Source organism: Phoca vitulina, unplaced genomic scaffold (genome assembly GCF_004348235.1).
Source record: "Phoca vitulina isolate PV1807 unplaced genomic scaffold, GSC_HSeal_1.0 scaffold13, whole genome shotgun sequence".
NCBI lineage: Eukaryota > Metazoa > Chordata > Mammalia > Carnivora > Phocidae > Phoca > Phoca vitulina.
The window spans coordinates 40,321,940-40,340,944 of record NW_022589716.1 but is presented as its reverse complement, the minus strand read 5'-3'; the positions used below and the strand labels follow the sequence as shown (position 1 = coordinate 40,340,944).

At 50.6% G+C, this 19,005-nt stretch overlaps 1 protein-coding gene across 9 annotated transcripts in view; it reads left to right on the top strand.

Annotated features, from left to right (window-relative positions):
- The window catches only part of ATP2B2 (ATPase plasma membrane Ca2+ transporting 2), a 373,717-nt gene that overhangs the window by 282,612 nt on the left and 72,100 nt on the right, over positions 1–19,005 (top strand). For all 9 annotated transcript variants that reach the window (XM_032411924.1, XM_032411931.1, XM_032411928.1 and 6 more), the window contains 3 exons: positions 6,909–7,106; positions 14,945–15,202; positions 16,219–16,344. In XM_032411924.1, coding sequence (XP_032267815.1) covers positions 6,909–7,106; positions 14,945–15,202; positions 16,219–16,344 — 582 coding nt within the window. The remainder of the gene's footprint in view (positions 1–6,908; positions 7,107–14,944; positions 15,203–16,218; positions 16,345–19,005) is intronic.

The following is a 19,005-nucleotide window of genomic DNA, read 5'->3' as shown; positions in this document are numbered from 1 at the left end:
GAATTATGCATGTCCTACCTCCAAAGTAGCTTATAAAAGTTTGTCTTGTACAAAAAGATTTTAAGTGACTGAAGTGAGGAAATTCAGACAAAGGGAAGAAAGGATGACTAAGATGATGATTTACAGGCACAACACATGCCCCTGAGTCCTCCGGGCAGCTCCAAGAGGTGAACTGCAAATTCACTGCTGAGCTACCAGGCAGGCAAGGCAAAGAGGGCAACAAGATAAGTGCCATGATCCAAAGTCTTCATGAGATAACCCGCACACCCTCACCCCAAGACCTGCATAATGATGACCCCGTGTGGCACCAAATAGATATGTCCTCTTCTGTGGAGACCATCTGCCTCCTCTCTTGAGGGGCACACCAGGGATGCTCCAGTCACATCAGCCTTTTCTAAGCCCTTTGGGGTTTCTTCTGCCTTTGTCAACCCCTCTTCCCCCACCTAAACACTTTCACTTGATTAACCCCCACTCTTTTTTCTGAGCTCACCCAATTACACTTCCTCCAGGAAACCCTTCCTGGAACAGTGGTCTTCCTCACTGCAGTATCCCCAACATGCAGTGCAATGTTTGGCTTATAGTAGGTGCTCAATAAGTATTTGTTGATTGACTAAATAAGCAAGTGGATAATTGGATGCACACTATCTAATAGGATCCTAACTACTTTCTCTATCCTGGGAAGGGTTGAATAGGGGTGTGGGGAACTTAGGCCTCTTCAGATAAGAGGATCCAGAGTCTCTGGGGCCCTGGCATCTAGGGACAGGACACCATGGCAGGTCAGCCAGCCTCTGGGTGAGCTCTCCCTTCCCCCCTCCCTAGACATCCATCTACTTCAGCCCACCTGCCCTCCAAGGAAGCCAGGACCCCTCCCTGCACTTTCTCTTCCTGGCCCCCAGTGCTGCGCTCTGGGTCTCGACAATACCAAGGCTCCCTCTACTCCTGAAAGAACTTCAGCTGGTCCTCACTGTCCCCCTGAGCATTCCTTAACAGGAAACATGTCCCCCAGAGCCACCATGAGGCCAGTGCTTGGGTCCGAGAACTCTCGGTCACAACTTCCAGCTCCCTGAGGTCTATGCACAGATTCTTGCTGGGCCAGACATTGGGATTTTTATGTGGAATCACCTGAGTTTTTAATGTTTGCAACAAATTATCATTCTGTTAACACCATGCAGGTGTGTACCAACCAAACAAGGCCTCTCTGATGGCCTGAGGCTGCCATTTGTGACACTCAGGGCTGGATCCAAAAGAGCTAATAAGAGAAAGGTATTCCAAGCAGAAGAATGAGGACTGGCAGAGACAAGGGCTCAGACGCTGGGGGAAAAAAATCCAGCTGTGTCCAGGATGGTTGGATACAGAGGAAGTTTGGGGCAAAGATTCTTCCAATAGCCAATGATAGCAAGTAGCTGTTACAACAAATAATTCCTGTACAACCAAAGTTTCCCATGCTCTGCACTTGGCTTTGTCCTCTTACGTGACTGATAGAACACACAAATGCCAATTCTGGTAGAAGAATTTGCACAAGGGCTGGAGGTTTTTTATCATGAAGGCACAACTACTGTGTGCCTGTACAATTTACAGAGAACTTTTGCACACATTCCTCTGTGTGGCTCACCACTGTCTAGAGGTTATTTTGCTCCCATTTTATTGATGAGGAAACAGAGTCTCCTGGGGATGAAATAACTGGCCCGGTTCATCCACTGACTCCTCACTCAGTGCTCTGTCCTCTGCCTCTTGTGCAAAAAGAGATTCACATTGGAAACCCACAACCCCACACAGCTTCTGATATCACTTCCCCAGCACTGTGTTTCTGAATTTTCAAGTCCTTGGGGGCTTTGTCCGGCGATATTTGACACAGAATGTTAATTTTTAATATGCTAAATGGCAAGATGCTCTTTAATCTAAATTGAATCTCCAACACCATTCATCTCTCACATCACCTTCTGTTGTTTCTGCTTCCCAAAATAGGCATGTTAATTTTCAGCCAGAAGATAGGGAGACTACACGATTCCACTCCTGGGAGGGGTGTGATAGGTGGATTGGACAGTGGGATACCCTACCTGTAGGTCTCCAAAACCAGTATCTTTGGATACAAGGTATCAGAGCCACCAGCCTTCAGGCCAATCCTTCATGTCACATGTGGGGAAACTGAGGCCTAGAGAGGATAAGTGGTTCATCTGCACTCATATGGCCCTTCCGCTGTTCCTGCCCTCACCTTGACCATCTCCTCCCCATCCTACTGAAATCCCACTGTCCAAAGTCTTCCTCCTCTGGGAGCTCATGATTATCACCCACACCATCCAAAACTGGTGATAATAATGCAATATCCTCACCCAGTGCCAGACAGAGCCTGGGCACCTATACACGAGCCATCCTGCCAAAGTCTCACCCAACCCCGTGAAGTAGGCCCTGCTGTTCCTTGCAATTTACAGATGGGAAAACTGAGGCACTGAGAGGTGAAGTCTCTTGCCCAAAGTCACTCAGAGCCAGGATTTGGACCCATGACATCTGCATTCAAACCCCACCGGAGTTCTTGGGGCTCAGTATCCCCAGCTCCAGCTCGGCCCACCTTCCCCTGAGAGGAAGAGGGTGAACAAGATGTCACGGCCACCATCTGTCACCTCGATCACCCCATGTGAACCTCAACATCCGAGGTTCCCATCTTGGGTTTATACACTGGGGTGTGAGTTGTGGGGAAACTGCCTAGCAGTTTCTAAGTGAGACTGGCCCTACAGAACACACAAATATTTTCATTCTGTGAGCCGTTATTTCGAAAAACAGAGGGGATCTCAGAACCTGTGGGGAGCAGGGCAAAGCATGGTGCTGGGGAGGGGGAACCCCAGAAAAGAGGAGGAAGAAACAGGGAGGCTGTTCTACTCTGACCCCTCCCCACTCCTCCCTGTTCTCCAGCCCATAGCTTTGAGGGTCTTACACCAGCAACCCCAGGGCTGAATCTAACTCAGAGCTCTGTTTTATTTGGCCCTGGACTATTTCTAATGGGGAGATTTTACATCAAATTCCAGGTGTCCAGCTTCTCTTGGAAGACTGGCAGATCTGCCACACTGGCTCCACATTGTCCCACAGGAGCTAAGAACTAACTGCCCCCTTTAGAGGGGCTGAGATTCTTCACTTTGCCCCAGTCACCACTACTCCCTATTGCTTCCCACCCACCTACTTCGTGCATTCACAAAAGCTGCTCGGTCCCCCAGCTATGCAGATTTGCAACCCCTGCCCTATGCTCTGTCCCAGGACCCAGGATCTCAATCCCCAGATGACAGAACCCCTGAACCATGACCAAACTCCCAGAACTGAAGAACACCCACATTTTCAACTGGTCACCCTGTAGACTCCAGAACATTTGAATCACAGACCTTCAGCAGACTCACCTCTCTCTGAATCAGTCAGGATGGGCCCAGGAGATAGGCTGGCCCCAGCCTTGCTGAGCTTCTTCTAAGTGAAGCCCTTGTTTACCAAACTTATAAAGAACCCCCAGATGTGAACAGACCACAGCAGGACCACTTCAGGACGTGTAGACCTTAGAACCCCTGGGATCCTCAGGGCCCACCCATCCTATTGAACTCCCCTATTATCAAGATGGGGAAACTGAGGCTCAGAGAAAGGAACTGACTAGTCAAAGCCCAGCAAACTGCCATAACAGGCCAGTGGTGACTGGTCATTGCCCCTTTCTTCAGAGGCCCACCATTCTCCCCAGTTCTCCCTTCTTCCGTTTTTCAAAACCCACTCCCAGGAAAAAGCCTAAAACTCATTCACACTATGGTGACCAGAACTGATGATGGCTCCCCTCTTCCAGGGAATCTAAAGGAATTGGAGCTTTTATTTAAAGGAATGAAGCCCAAGTGGAATAATTTCAAATGTTGACTCTGGGTAGAACTCAACAAGGCAGGAAGACAAGGAACCTTCCCAAAGTTCCTAGAGTCATACTATATGATGCCTGCTTGCTCTCTATGTGGATAGCCCAGAAGGGCACCCCAGCATAGAGGCAACATTGCCATGTGCTTAGGACAGGGCTGACTTGAGTTCTCAGGGCCCAGAAGCTGCTCCAACACAGCAGACTGGTCTCATGACAGCCTGTTTTCCCATCTATAAAATGGGCATAACCTAGCTCTAGGATCCCTCATCCTTACTGCACAGGCAGGACATTGGATCTCCAGAGTTTGCCTGTACTGCTAGGCTGGTGTGCGGTCTCCCCTGGAACACGCCCCCCCCCCCCAGGCTTTCCCACAGGGTCTCAGCCAGGCTGGCTCTTGGAGACTCCCAACGGAGGTCTTACTATTAGCATCAGAGGAGGTTCAGTGCCTAGAGTCCAGACAGGGGACATGCCTCCCTCTCTGGACCCCTGACCATAGGCTATTGGACTCCCAGGACCACTGAAATCTTATGTCCATGAGCTTCTGGGCTATTCCCTTCACATCACTCTCCCCATCACGCAGCACCCAGCACCAGGCTGGGCCCACCGTGGTGGCCTGAGAAACACAGTTTGAATGAATGGATGGATGGATGGGCTAACGAATGACTGTTAGAACTCTAGGACTATATGATATTAAACCACCAGACCCTCGGGGCACCCAGGTGACTCAGTCGTTAAGCATCTGCCTTCGGCTTGGGTCATGATCCCAGGGTCCTGGGATTGAGCCCCAGCATTGGGCTCCCTGCTCAGCGGGGGGGTCTACTTCTCCTTCTGCCCCTCCCCCTGCTCATGTTCTCTCTCTCTCTCTAATAAATAAATAAAAATGAAATGGTTTTTTTGTTGTTGTTGTTCTGGGGATCCCTCCGGATTCGCCCTTCTCTGGCATAGACTGAAGTCTGATGGGGGTGTGCCTCCCCCACCCCCACCCCTCCATGCCCACCCTCCAGCTATCCTCATTAAGCCACAGGTGAGCTGGGATTAGGCTGGCCTCAGGGACAGGATTGACATCGCCCACCTGTGGGGGCCCATTTGTGCTGCGTTCCTTGTGATGACACCCCATGTCAGGCTCAGAACACTTGGGCATGTCACCTGCATTCAGTGGGTAAGAGGATTCTAAGGTGGTTGGTGGCTTTAGCGCCAGGACCCGAGGGACAGGAAGCAGACCAGTCTTTGCCCCCAAGGCACCACGGCCCAGGAGGGACACAGATCCAGTGACCAGGTCAGCCCTGCTGCTGAAGGCCACCTAGGGGCGAGGGCAGGGAGCTGATGTCCACTTGGGGTGGAGGAGAGTGCTTGTCCGCAGAGGCACCCTAGAAGATGGAAGGCATGCCTCTTCGTGGCTCTCTGAACAGCATAAGCAAGGCAGGAAGGTGCCAGGGCACTTGTGGAAAAAGTAAGGGCGACACCAGTGACTTGGGGTGATACAGGGTAGCATCAAAGGAGGGAGAGAAGCAAGGAGAAGTGCTGGCCTCCGGAGGGGCCCAGTAGACAGTGAGGCTGGCCCCTCTCTGTCACACACCCGAATCCCACCATGACGGGTTGATCTTTCAGGCTCCTGTTCTAAGGCACAAAGGCACCCAGGGTGATTGGCCAGGGTTTTGGTTATTCACACCTTGGCACCAATGAGTGTGGGAGAGTACTTACAGACAGGCAAACGGAGCTGGGCGGAGGGCAAGGGAAGGCCGCACCTGACCAAATGTGTGTCAGGAGGCACGCACAAGCCAGGCCAGCAGAGGACTGGCCTGGTTTGGCCGGGGGTGGGCCACATAGTGGAAATGCGGCTACACACATGGCTTGGGGGTCAGATCAAGAGGCCGGAGCGCCAGGCTGGGAAACGTGGACTTTATTCTGGAGGCAGTGAGGAGCCTCCAAAAGTCGCTGAGCAGGGAGTGAGGATCAGATTGGTGAGGCAGAGAGAATTATCTGGAAGTGAAGAAACGGGGGGGTTGGAAGCAGCGATTGAGCGTCTGCCACCCCCAGGCACCACTTGAGCATGTCACATGTGTCCACTGGGAGGCCATGTCCCCCAGGAGGGCGCTCTGCCTGTCTCTCTCACTGCTCTATCCCAGTGTCTGAACAGTGCTGGGCACATAGTAGGTGCTCAACAAACACCGACCTCGTGGATTTTCTCATGAGATGCTCACGACCACTCGTGGGCTAGCTGCAGTCACCATCCCCATCGCAGAGGAGGCCACTGAGGCTCAGAGAGCTGGAGGCACAGGCTGGGGTTCAAACCAGGCAGAGGTTTCCGAGTCTGTGCTCAACGGGCAGGGCAGGAGGAAAAAGGATGCGGTGCAAGGTGGGCCTGGTGGTGTGTATTTGCTTCCTGTGGCCGCCTTACCAAGTGACCACAAACTGGGTGGCTTTGAGCAAGAGCACTTTATTCTCTCACAGTTCCGGAGACCAGAAGTCTGGAAATCAGGTGTCAGCAGGGCCGTGCTGCCTTCAAAGGCTCTAGAGGACATTCCCGTCCTTGCTTCTTTGGGCTTCTTCGTCGTCTGGCATTGCTTGGCTCGTGGCTGCCTCCTACCATCTCTGCCTCCATCTTCACATGGCCTGTGCCCTCTGGGTCTGGGTCTTCTCCCTCTGTCTCTTAAAAGGACACTCGTCATTAGTTCTAGGGCCCACCTGCATAATCCAGGGTGATCTCATCCCAAGATCCTCAACTTAATGATGTCAGCAAAGACCGTTTTCCTAATGAAGGTCATATTCACACTTTCCAGGGATTAGAATGTGGACATATCATTTGGGGGGGTCACTATTCACCCCACCGCATGGTGTCTCTGGCATTTCACAGGAGCCCACTGTGGGCTGGAAGCGAGTGTTGGGCGCCGGGCTCCTGGCTGGTGCCTGCAAGCTTCCTGCTTTGTGTTCCCCCCTCTCTGTGCTTCACCACGGGGCTGGCCCCCTTCGGGACAATTCCCGGGCACCCGAGCATCTCCCCCAGGCCTCCCAAGCCAACCTTTCTGCACTCTGTCCACAGGTTTGCCGGGCACCGCTCCAGATCTGGAAAAGAGAAAGCAGATTTTCGGGCAAAACTTTATACCTCCAAAGAAGCCAAAAACCTTCCTGCAGCTGGTGTGGGAGGCACTGCAAGATGTGACACTGATCATTCTGGAAATCGCGGCCATCATCTCCCTGGGGCTGTCCTTTTACCACCCACCTGGCGAGAGCAATGAAGGTAAGACCCCTGCTACCCACGCTGCAACAAGCAGCCTGGCCACACCTCAGGGCACCCGGGTGAGGGAACCGAGGCCCAGGGGGCAGGGCCTCAGCCACAGCCCCCGGCCCTCAGTTTTCCCATGTGTGAGACGCAAGGATTGCACCAACAGTGGGAATAACTACAGTGAGCATTTATTGAGCACTTACAGTGTGTCGAGCTCTGGGCTGAGATATCATCCTCCTAAAACCCCATGAGGTAAGGGCCATGATTATGCCCATTTTAAAGATGAGAAAAACAAGGTCAGAGAAGTGCGTTAACTCTCTCAAGGTCACTGAGTGGGTGCTGGATCTGCTCCTGCCATGGGTGTGGCTGCCCCAGACTTCCTCTTCCCAGGGTCCTTCTTGGATTGCATCCTTTGCAGGTTGCATGAGAAGGACTCAGTATCCGTGCTGCCCCTCCTCTTTCACGGTCCCATCCCAGGGTTGGTTCAGTATCATGTACACACTCGTGGGGCTGATGCTGAGTATGTTTTCCCATGTGAGGAGTCCTGGTCTTGGGAGGGCCTCCCAAAATGTGTCCCTGCGTTCTGAATGGAGACACTGCTCTGTGGAGCGAGGAAGCAGTGTCCCATTCATCCAGAGAGGGCTCTGGAGCAGACCCACACTTCTCAAAGTCAGAACTTAGGACTCCTAATGGAAAACCTCAACTTTCCCTCATCCTTTTATTCCAGAAACCGAGCACCTGCTAAGGGCTAGGGCTTTATCAGCTCATTGACTCTTTCTTTTACAATGGCAAAGTCTTTCAAACCTATGTCACATCAGAGAGACAGAGAGACAGAGAGACATACTATGGAATAAATGGGATCATACAAGATATATTGTTTTGTTAGGTTTTTATAATGTGATTTTTCATTAGTAGGATATTATAAACACTTGTTATTAATTATGATTCAGCATTTTCCTAATGAATGCACTGCATAAAGAGATAATCCTACTATGTTCATTACTTCAAGCAAGCAAATAAAAAGTGAATAGCTTAGAAGAAATAACCATCATGGGCCTCATTTCCCCAGACGAGGAGGTGGTCTCTGAAATTCCTTGAACATCTGTCCCCTCACCCTCTCTCAAGCCTGAGCTGCCCAAGAAATGAGATAAACAAGTCTATTAGGCCAACTACCTCAATTTTATAAGTAATATTACTAAGTTGCTTTTTATCCTGCATAACCTCTTTCCAGAGAGGGTTTAAAGACACAAGAAGGACACATCTCACAAGATGAAGTCAAATAGGAAGTCAGACAGGAAAAGAATGGAAGCAAATGAACCAACTATACTTGCTACTATGATTGAGATTTAAATTTGACTGTGAGCTTCCTGGCAGCCAAGGCAGAAAGGGAATTGGATGACTTGCATAGCTCAAGCTATCCACAAGGAGGGAAAATTGTTCTTAGGAAGATAACATGCCCCCTGACAGTGAATTCTGGGATGAACTTTCACTTAGGACATTATAAGAGCTGCACACTGGGAAGCAGTCTTTGCAGGAATTTCATAGAAAATGTAGAAGAAGATTATACATGGCTATTTGAAAAAACCTTGAACTAAGCTAAGGGTGCAACACACAAGCATAATAATAACGATAATTCTTCTTACAATTTTTATAGCCACCGCTAGTTGGGAGCGTTTACAGTAGAAATTCATTTCATCTTCCCAACAACCCATAGGTAGGTGCTGTTACCATCCAGGAGCCAAGGCCCTGAGACAGTAAATGACTTGCTAGGTCACACTCTAGGAAGCAGCAGAACCATGACTCAGATCCAGACGTTCTGGCTTCTGAGCCCACGCTCCCATCCTTCGGCTACGTTTCCTCCAGAAGGGATGGGACTGAGTCAATGCCACCGGGTAAGTGGCTTCCTGTGACCCAGTTTAGTGCAAGATTAGAAGTCAGAGGGCAGATGGTGGAGGGGGTGCAGTGGGAGCACGGACCGAGCTCCTAGTGTGTACCAGGAGGAGCCTCCCCACAGACAGGCCTCCAAACAGATGGCTGCAACCTCTTCCATCCTAGAGAGGTGGAAACCAAGGCCCAGAACGGGGAAGGACTTGCCCAAGGTCACACAGCTTGTTAGGCAGTAGGGCTGGATTTTAAACCCAAGTCTTCTGGTGCTTTCCACTGCCCCTCCCTGCCTCTAGCTGAGACGCTAGCTCAGGCCAGGATCTGGGTAGATGAGGGCAGCTGCACATATTCCAACCCCATGGGGTGAAGTTCCTGCTCTCTGTGGCTATATGTACCCCCCAGTGCCCAGGACCCGGCCTGAGCTCTGAGTTCTGGACCTTCCATGTTGCCAGGACCACCACCCTGCCAAGTCAGACTCAAGCTTCATCAGTCATATCCAGAATGACGCTAGTGATGGACTTAACAGGCTGTAGAACCTTGCCGCACCCACAGCCCTTTCCTGTTTGCTTTCTTGACTCAGAGACCTCCAGATACTTCTCAGAGATCACAAAGCATGTTCGTGGCACGGCTGGGATTAGCACACTCAATACTCCCAACTCCCTGCCCGTTAACAGGTCCCCTAGTGTCAGAGTGCCAGCCAAGTGACAGGCACATAGTAGGGGCTTGGAAGATGTTTGTGTCTCTTCCAGTTTCGAGGACCCTTCTTTTTGGGGGGGGGTTCTGCTGGTAACAGCACTTTATTTTTTTTTAATTTTTTATTGTTATGTTAATCCCCATACATTACATCATTAGTTTTTGATGTAGTGTTCCATGATTCATTGTTTGTGCACAACACCCAGTGCTCCATGCAGAACGTGCCCTCTTTAATACCCATCATCAGGCTAACCCATCCTCCCACCCCCCTCCCCTCTAGAACTCTCAGTTTGTTTTTCAGAGTCCATCATATCTCATGGTTCGTGTCCCCCTCCGATTTCCTCCCTTCATTCTTCCCCTCCTGCTATCTTCTTTTTTTTTTCTTAACATATAATGCATTATTTGTTTCAGAGGTACAGATCTGTGATTCAACAGTCTTGCACAATTCACAGCGCTCACCATAGCACATACCCTCCCCAATGTCTATCACCCAGCCACCCCATCGCTCCCACACCACCCCCCACTCCAGCAACCCTCAGTTTGTTTCCTGAGATTAAGAATTCCTCATATCAGTGAGGTCATATGATACATGTCTTCCTCTGATTGACTTATTTCGCTCAGCATAACACCCTCCAGTTCCATCCACATCTTTGCAAATGGCAAGATCTCATTCCTTTTGATGGCTGCATAATATTCCATTGTATATATATATACCACATCTTCTTTATCCATTCATCTGTCGATGGACATCTTGGCTATTTCCACAGTTTGGCTATTGTGGACATTGCTGCTATAAACATCGGGGTGCATGTACCCCTTCGGGTCCCTACATTTGTATCTTTGGGGGTAAATACCCAGTAGTGCAATTGCTGGATCGTATGGTAGCTCTATTTTCAACTTTTTGAGAAACCTCCATACTGTTTTCCAGAGTGGTTGCACCAGCTTGCATTCCCACCAACAGTGTAGGAGGGTTCCCCTTTCTCCGCATCTCCGCCAACATCTGTCGTTTCCTGACTTGTTGATTTTAGCCATTCTGACTGGTGTGAGGTGGTATCTCATTGAGGTTTTGATTTGGATTTCCCTGATGGCAGGCGATGTTGAGCACTTTTTCATGTGTCTGTTGGCCATTTGGATGTCTTCTTTGGAAAAATGTCTGTTCATGTCTTCTGCCCATTTCTTGATTGGATCATTTGTTCTTTGGGTGTTGAGTTTGATAAGTTCTTTATAGATTTTGGATACTAGCCCTTTATCTGATATGTCATTTGCAAATATCTTCTCCCATTCTGTCGGTTGTCTTTTGGTTTTGTTGACTGTTTCTTTTGCTGTGCAAAAGCTTTTTATCTTGATGAAGTCCCAATAGTTTGTTTTTGCCCTTGCTTCCCTTGCCTTTGGCGATGTTTCTAGGAAGAAGTTGCTGTGGCTGAGGTCAAAGAGGTTGCTGCCTGTGTTCTCCTTTAGGATTTTGATGGACTCCTGTCTCACATTTAGGTCTTTCAACCATTTGGAGTCTATTTTTGTGTGTGCTGTAAGGAAATGGTCCAGTTTCATTCTTCTTCATGTGCTGTCCAATTTTCCCAACACCATTTGTTGAAGAGACTGTCTTTTTTCCATTGGACATTCTTTCCTGCTTTGTCAAAGATTAGTTGACCATAGAGTTGAGGGTCCATTTCTGGGCTCTCTATTCTGTTCCATTGATCTATGTGTCTGTTTTTGTGCCAGTACCATACTGTGTTGATGATGACAGCTTTGTAATAGAGCTGGAAGTCCAGAATTGTGATGCCGCCAGCTTTGCTTTTCTTTTTCAACATTCCTCTGGCTATTCGGGGTCTTTTCTGGTTCCATACAAATTTTAGGATTATTTGTTCCATTTCTTTGAAAAAAGTGGATGGTATTTTGATGGGGATTGCATTGAATGTGTAGATTGCTCTAGGTAGCATTGACATCTTCACAATATTTGTTCTTCCAATCCATGAGCATGGATCATTTTTCCATTTCTTTGTGTCTTTCGAGGACCCTTCTTTGATGCCAGGCCCCAGTCACCATCTAGAAAGCAGATTCCCCATTTTACTGATGGACAAGTAGAGATAGGCCCAGAGAGGCCCAGCAGGTTCCCTGAGGTCAGACAAAAGCCAAACCCTACAAATCCCCAGGTCCAGAGAGAGCAGCTGCAGGCTCCCCAGACCCTGTGGCCACAATCTTCAAAACCTGTCCCTGCCCCGGTCTGAAGGGCCCCCCAGAGGAGACCTCAGCAGGGCCTGCTCAGAGCCCCCTTTCTTCCCCTTCCTTATCTCTTCTCCCCAACTGCACCAGGGGCAGAGGAGCTGCTACCAGGGTCCAGCAGGTCCTGGCAGCTGAAGGCCTAAGCCAGCAATCCACAGCCTCACTTTCTGGCCATCCCAAGGTGCTGTGTGACCATGAGACAGTCCTCAAAAGGAAGTAAAAACTAATGGGCTTTTGCTGGCAGGGTGCCCTCAAGGACCCAAAGGGCTCCTTGGTATTGAATAGGCAAAAGCAACAGGCAGGGTTGGGGATCAGGGCAACAGAGTGAATCCTGCTCAACCACCATACCCTTGGCTTCCAGAAGCCAGTCCAAGGACAGTAGCTCATGAAAATGGAGAGAAGACTCATATTTATCGTGTATCCAATATATGCCAGGCCCTTACTGGGCTCTGGGCTCACAAAGTCATCCCATGTTACAGCTGTCCAAACTGAGACTCAGAGAAGCCAAGTCACTTACCCAAGGTCACACAGCAGAGCCTGGATTTGAAGTCAGGTCTTTACAATTCCAGACTCCAAACGCTTTCCATGGTCCTGGGCTATCTCTAAGTGTCCTAAATGTTCCAGTAACTGCTGTAATCTATGATGGGGGGGAGGGAGGGGGCATCAATGAAGCACGCAACAGTCTTCCCATTTACAAAGCATGTAGCAGAGGCAGAGAGTAAGAAAAGTCCCATAAAGCAAAGTGCTGGGGCTCTGCATCTCAAGTCACTCCCCTGAAGCACAAAAGAGCACATTTCCATGGACTGGGTGTCTGTTTAGCAAGGTTCACCTGAGTTTCCCAGTCTCTGGAGCTTCCACTGATGTCATTTGTGATGAAGGAGGAGCACCCTGGTTCCCCTCCCCCGGTCATCACATGGTCCTGACCTCCAGCTGGATGCCCAAGGCTCCCTTCCAGGCTTGCTGTGGAGCTCGAATGCATTTATGCAGCCCATACACCAGGCAAAAAAAACAGCAGCTTTCACTCTGTGTGCTCAGTGAGGTGAGTGCCTTACGTAAACGTACTCCTTCCACCCTCTCAGCCATCAACGAGGGAGTGCCTGTCCTCACCCCCATTTTGCAGATGAGAAAACTGAGGCACAGTGGGTAAGTAGCTAGGTCATAGGCGTGCGGCAGTGAAGTAGCACAGCTGGGATTCAAACCCAAGGCTGGTCTGATGTCAGTTAGCATTAGCACAACTATGATGATCATTAGCACTGAAGGCTGGTCCAGCTAAACAACTTAAAATTATTGGAAAAGTCTGGAATTCCAAAAGAATGACAGAGTGGCATCGAGGACCTTGTGCAATGAAGTGGTTGTTTACTAGCCTGCAAGGAGTGACTGGTTCAGTGAAAGCCATGGAATTTTCCAGGGACACATACTTCTGGGCCACATCATTCTGGACCGTCCCAAGCTTAGGCCCACCAGCTAGCCTTGACCTCCACTCCTCCGAGAGCTGGAAAACATTTCCTGATACCACTTGGCCTTTTTGTCATGTTGCTTTTGACCCCTGGCTTCCCAGAAGCTCCTGCTGGGGTCTCCCAAAACTGTTCTCTCTTCCTTGGGACTGAATTGGACTTCCAGACAGTCAGCCATGGGCCTTTGGCAATGTGAGGCCAGCACATGGCAGAGGAGGCCATTGGGCTCAGGGACAGTGGGCAGGCCATGTCCAGTGTCAGATTCCAGGCGTGGATTCAAACTCCAGATCTGCTGTGTGACCCCAGGTGAGTAGCCACCCCTCTCTGAATCACTTCTCTTGGCCAGCTTGAGAATTAAAATGAATACTTGGTGTAAGTGATTTGTGAATGGTCCCATCCCCTGCCCAGCCGCCTTGAAAGGGAACCTCTCTGAGTTTTCCAGGGATGGATAGTCGGATGCTGCTCAGGGTCACTTTCCATGGAGAAGGCTGTTCACCACCTTCTGGTGGGAAAAAGGGCCTGGGCTAGTCCTGGCTGCAGCACCCACCTTGGCTGTCCCCTCCCTTTTCTGAGCCTCAGTTTTCTCATCTGTAAGTGGAGGTAATAAATCTCCCCCCCCCCAGATCCTTGTGGGGATGCAGGAGACAGGGTGCATGGAGGAGTTTGGAGAGACCCTAGGACTCAGCACCCCGTGGACAGGACCTGAGGCTTTTGTACCAGATGTGTCTGCTCTTTTCTTTTTCTGTTCACAAGGTGGGCCTGGCAGGCCTCAAGCAGCCTGGGGAACCAGACCGGGAGGCTCAACAGTGCAAGGGTGTGGGAGGCAGGGTCACTGTAGGACAGATAAGCAGCCCACAGCCTGGAGTGTGGGTGTCCTCGCTGTGTGTGTTGGGGGGGGGGAGTGCTTCATACTTGCCATGCCCTGAGCTCTGGCTGGGGCATTCACGGTCTTCTCCCGGAACCAGGAAGGAGGTCTCAGTGACTCCCATTTTGCAAAGGTGGACACTGCGGCTCAGGGAGGACAGTGAGTTACCCAGGATCGTACAGGGGCAGTGGCAGGATTAGAACCAGCCTGTGGGACATCAGGCCTGGCACTGTGGTTCCTGTCCCCACCCCCCTTCCCCCTGGGCCTTCTGTCTGGAGACCTGCCTCACAGTTGCTGGAAGCATGAAAGGAAAGCACATCAGCAAAACTGCCCTCTAGACCCTAAAGCACTTGCAGTACTGATCGCCTTCATTCTGTTACGTCCTCACTTCTCTTTTCTCATGAATCAGGCCTCTCCCCCATGTTGGGAGCCACCATGGACCTCACCTCATTGAAGTTCAACCCTCACAATAGATCCCCCAGGCAAAGAATATTCGTCCCTTTTTACAGAGGTGAAAACTGAGGCTCAAAAGGTGAAGTCATTTGCCCAAGATCTCACACCTAGAACAAAGGCAGGAAACCAAAGAGCTTACCACCCAGATGCATTGAATAAATTGGATCATGCTCATCTAATTATTGACATTTTTTTACTCGGCAGAGCAGGGATTTAAATCCAGACCTGTATGCTCCTCCTGCCTGGCTGACCCCACTCTGCCTGCTTCCTTCTGCTCTCTGCAGGATGTGCGACGGCCCAGGGTGGGGCAGAGGATGAAGGGGAGGCAGAGGCCGGCTGGATCGAGGGGGCGGCCATCCTCCTCTCGGTCATCTGTGTGGTCCTGGTCACGGCCTTCAATGACTGGAGCAAAGAGAAACAGTTCCGGGGCCTGCAGAGCCGCATCGAGCAGGAGCAAAAGTTCACCGTGGTTCGGGCTGGCCAGGTGGTCCAGATCCCTGTGGCCGAGATTGTTGTTGGGGACATCGCCCAGGTCAAATATGGTGAGTGTCCCAGCCACAGGGCCAGGTGCTAGAGCTAGAGTCTGGGCAGAGGTGGGACAGGACAGGCAGACCCAGAGAGGCTGGCCCAGGGAAGGGGTCCGGTCCCTGAAGGCTAATCCTGAGCCAGGATGTCTTCTGAGATCCTTTGGGATGTAAAAGGCTACTTCCTAGAGGAGGTAGGATTCCAGAATCCATTTAAAGTCAGAAATGGCAAATACAGAGCACATGGCTACCAGTCTCACAACCTGCACCTGTAGCAGACATTACTAATCAATCACAGCTCAGAGCCTAGATACAGAAGTCTTCTCAACACAATACTGCAAGGACCACTAACACTCAGAATGCGTTTATGAGGTGAAATCCATTTCCTACATCTGATTGGGCTGTTGATGGATGGTTGTTGGGCTAGAGAAGGTGTCATAGGGAGTGGATGTGGGTGAGCAAACATTCTAGGCCTGTGACGCTGCCATGGAAGAAGTGGTCAGGCTGGCTGGCACCAAACGGGGTGTAGGCAAGATATGTCCTGGGTAAGCAGAGGCGGAAGATGGGGGAGAGATTGCGGTGCCCTCTTCATTCCGCCTTAGGGAGCTTGGTTTCCTCTGATAATGTGCCTGTCTTTGGGTCCCCTCAGCATAGTCAGGACAGACTCGTCCCTTCCAAAATGATTTCCCAAACCATAGGTGGACCAGAGAAGCATGAATCATTGAGAAAACTGGACCCCAAATCCACACCAGGCCAAGAGAAGCACTTTATAAACAGAAGTACATGCCCACTCAAGCTAGGATTGTTCTTGGGCCCAGCCTCAGTCCTCCAGGCCTTGTGCCATTCCTCTTGGCTCCAGGCTTCAGCTGCCTATTGCCTGTGGTGGGCACCATCTTAGTTCCCACACCCTGGGAGCTCGAGGCAGCAGGTGCCCAATGGTGAGCTTGACCTTGCCATCACACCTTTAAGGGAATGTTCCAAGACCCTCTAGCCACCTGACACCCTGCTGACTCTGTTGCCCTTCCTCCCACCAGGTGACCTCCTCCCTGCTGATGGCCTCTTCATCCAGGGCAACGACCTCAAGATTGATGAAAGCTCCCTGACGGGGGAGTCTGACCAGGTGCGCAAGTCCGTGGACAAGGACCCCATGTTGCTATCAGGTGAGATGTGGCCCAACGGTGAGCTCACTCCCATTGCCGGTTCCTGCCTCTATGCTTCCGGGGTGGAGGGGCACCTGTGTCCCCATCATGAGGCTGGAAGTTCTCAGAGACTTTGTTCCTTGGCTCCAGACCCTTTCCCCCAACAAATGTACTTTGAGCCTACTGTGCACTCAGCATTGCGCCAGGCCCTGAGGATAGTACAGTAAATAAAATCGACAAAGAATCCCTGCCCTCACGGAACTTACTTTCTACTAAGCCTGTTCTTATCAGGTATAGGAAAGAATCCATCAGGTGATGATTACTTTAGATACTTGCCATGTGCCAGGCACTGGGCTGGGTGCTGGGGATACAGCAGGGAGGGAGGCTGATGAGACCACTGCCCGGAGAAGCTTGCGGTGTAGTGAGAAGAGACGGACATTGCAAAGACCCCAGAGGGTGGTAGGTATATGACGGAAATAAAGCAAAACAACGGGAGGCAGGTGGCTGGGGAGGTCAGGGGAGGCCATGTTTGAGTTGCGTTGTGAATGAGGAGAGAGAGCTGGCTTTGTGGCTTTTGGTGGGAAACATGTACCAGGCAGAGGGAACAAGTACAAAGGCCCTGAAGCAGGAAGATTGTGAGCAAAATGGAGAGGGTGGAGGGCCCAGATGTCAGGTCTCATGGGCCATGGTCAGGAGTTTGGAAATTTTCTAAGCATGATGAGAATCATCTGAAATAGTTTTCAGCAGTGAACTGGTCACATTTACATTTTTTAAATCTCCCTCTGGCTGTTGCAGGGGAAAGAGAGGAGGCAGAAAGGCCTTGCAGATGTGAGGCCCCAGCTGGATGAGACACCCCCCTAACAGAGACACACAAAGGGCCTCCTTTTCCAGCACTGCTCAGCAAACATCCCCTGAGCAGCTGTTCTGGGACAGGCCCTGCGCTGAGCACTGGACCCATGATGACTCAGAGCCCCCCCCGGCCTTGAGAGCCCCCAGCCCACAGAGGCTGAGGGGAGCAGACCTGCAAACAGCTAATTCCACAGTAGAGGAGTGAGGAAGAGGTGAGAAAGCCAAGAAAGGAACAGAACTACCCAAAGTGGAATTGAGCGGGGTTTTAAAGGGTGAGTAGGAGCTCACCAGAGGTATGGAGAAAGGGCCTCTTAGCAGAGGCAAATGTGTGCAAAGACACAGAGGCCTGAAGGAATATGGGATGTCCTTGCAATACAAAGAGAAAGATCAACAGGTCTGCAGGGTAGGATGGTAGAAAGAAATGAGAATCAGTGCTGGGGCATTTATTTATCCAGAACTTATTTGACCAACATTTATTAAGTAGCTACTGTGTGCCAGTGATTGGTGGGACAAATAAGGTTCCTGCCATCCTGGAGCTTAGAACCTCATAAAAAGAAACAGACAATAAAGGAACAAGAACGCAAATATGTAAATTTCAAATATTCAGATGAAGACATTAAACCATTATAATGAAATAGAGACTCTGAGGAAAGGAACAGGAATCATGTTGGTCAGGGAAGGCCTGTCTGAGGAGGTTGAATTGGAGCTGAAACCAGCACAATGAGAAGAAAGAGCATTCCAGGTGGAGGGACAGCAAGTGCAAAGGCTCTGGGGTCTAAGAGATCATAGAAAGACCTGAATGCCTTCTTGGAACATTGGGCCTCATGAGGGTTCTGTAAATGGTCATGGCTCCGTGGCCCTAGTTCTGACGTCTGAGCTGAAGGACTTGGCAGAGAGGCAATCGTCCCTGGGAGAAGTGGTCTGGTGGGTCATCTGGATCGGTGGAAGTCAGGTGGAGGCACTGAGCCTAAATGGATGGGTGACAAAGGTTCCAGACAGTTTGGAGAAGGGAGAGGAGGGGTAGGTTCCTTGCAGGAGGCTGAGGAAAGATAATGTTCAGAATCACTGACTCGGTGTATCCCAGACCAGCCAAGGAGATGGGCACAGGGGCAAGGAGACTCTGGAAAAGACTCGGACGGGGCAGAGATGGATGGGAAGTCAGCTAGCCAGCCCAAGTCAAACCAACTTTTTTGGTCTTTACCTACACTTCTAGCTGAAAGCCCAGGTAAATAGTATGGACCCTGGGCCTCTGGATGTCAGGAGACAACAGCCAGGGTCTCCTGAGATGTCCAGGTGGGCAAAAGAGAACAGGATGTGCTAGAAGCTAGGAGATTCTGGTGGGTTTGTGCTGATTCTTGGATTGCTGGTAATCCAGTGGCCTTCCCTGGAGCTCTATCCTGTTTCAATATGGAAAGTGTGCCCACCAACTTTGCAGAGACCATGAGTGCAGGGAGGATGGCAAAAAGAAAGCAAGAGGCAGGACCCACCAAGATCGCCAGAGTGCAGTGTGAGCTAGACTTCAAGTGACCCTTGGCTGTGAACTGCAGCACTGGCGTTCAAAAGCACAATTGCATGGGGCTGGGAGGGGCAGGTGGCTTAGCCCCAGCTCCTGGAGAAGGGTGGGGGGCGGGGAGAAGGGGGTAGAGTCAGCCCAATAGAAGGCAGTCTAATTGGAAAGAGAAGAATTCTATAATAGAACCATTCTAGGACAAAAAGGCTGCCAAAAGGTAATGAGTTCCCAGTCACTGATTGTGTGTGAGCAGAGCCTCGACGGGCTGTGGGGTGCTGGGGGTGTTGTAAGGTAGACCCAAGCCCTGGATGGCCAGTGCACTC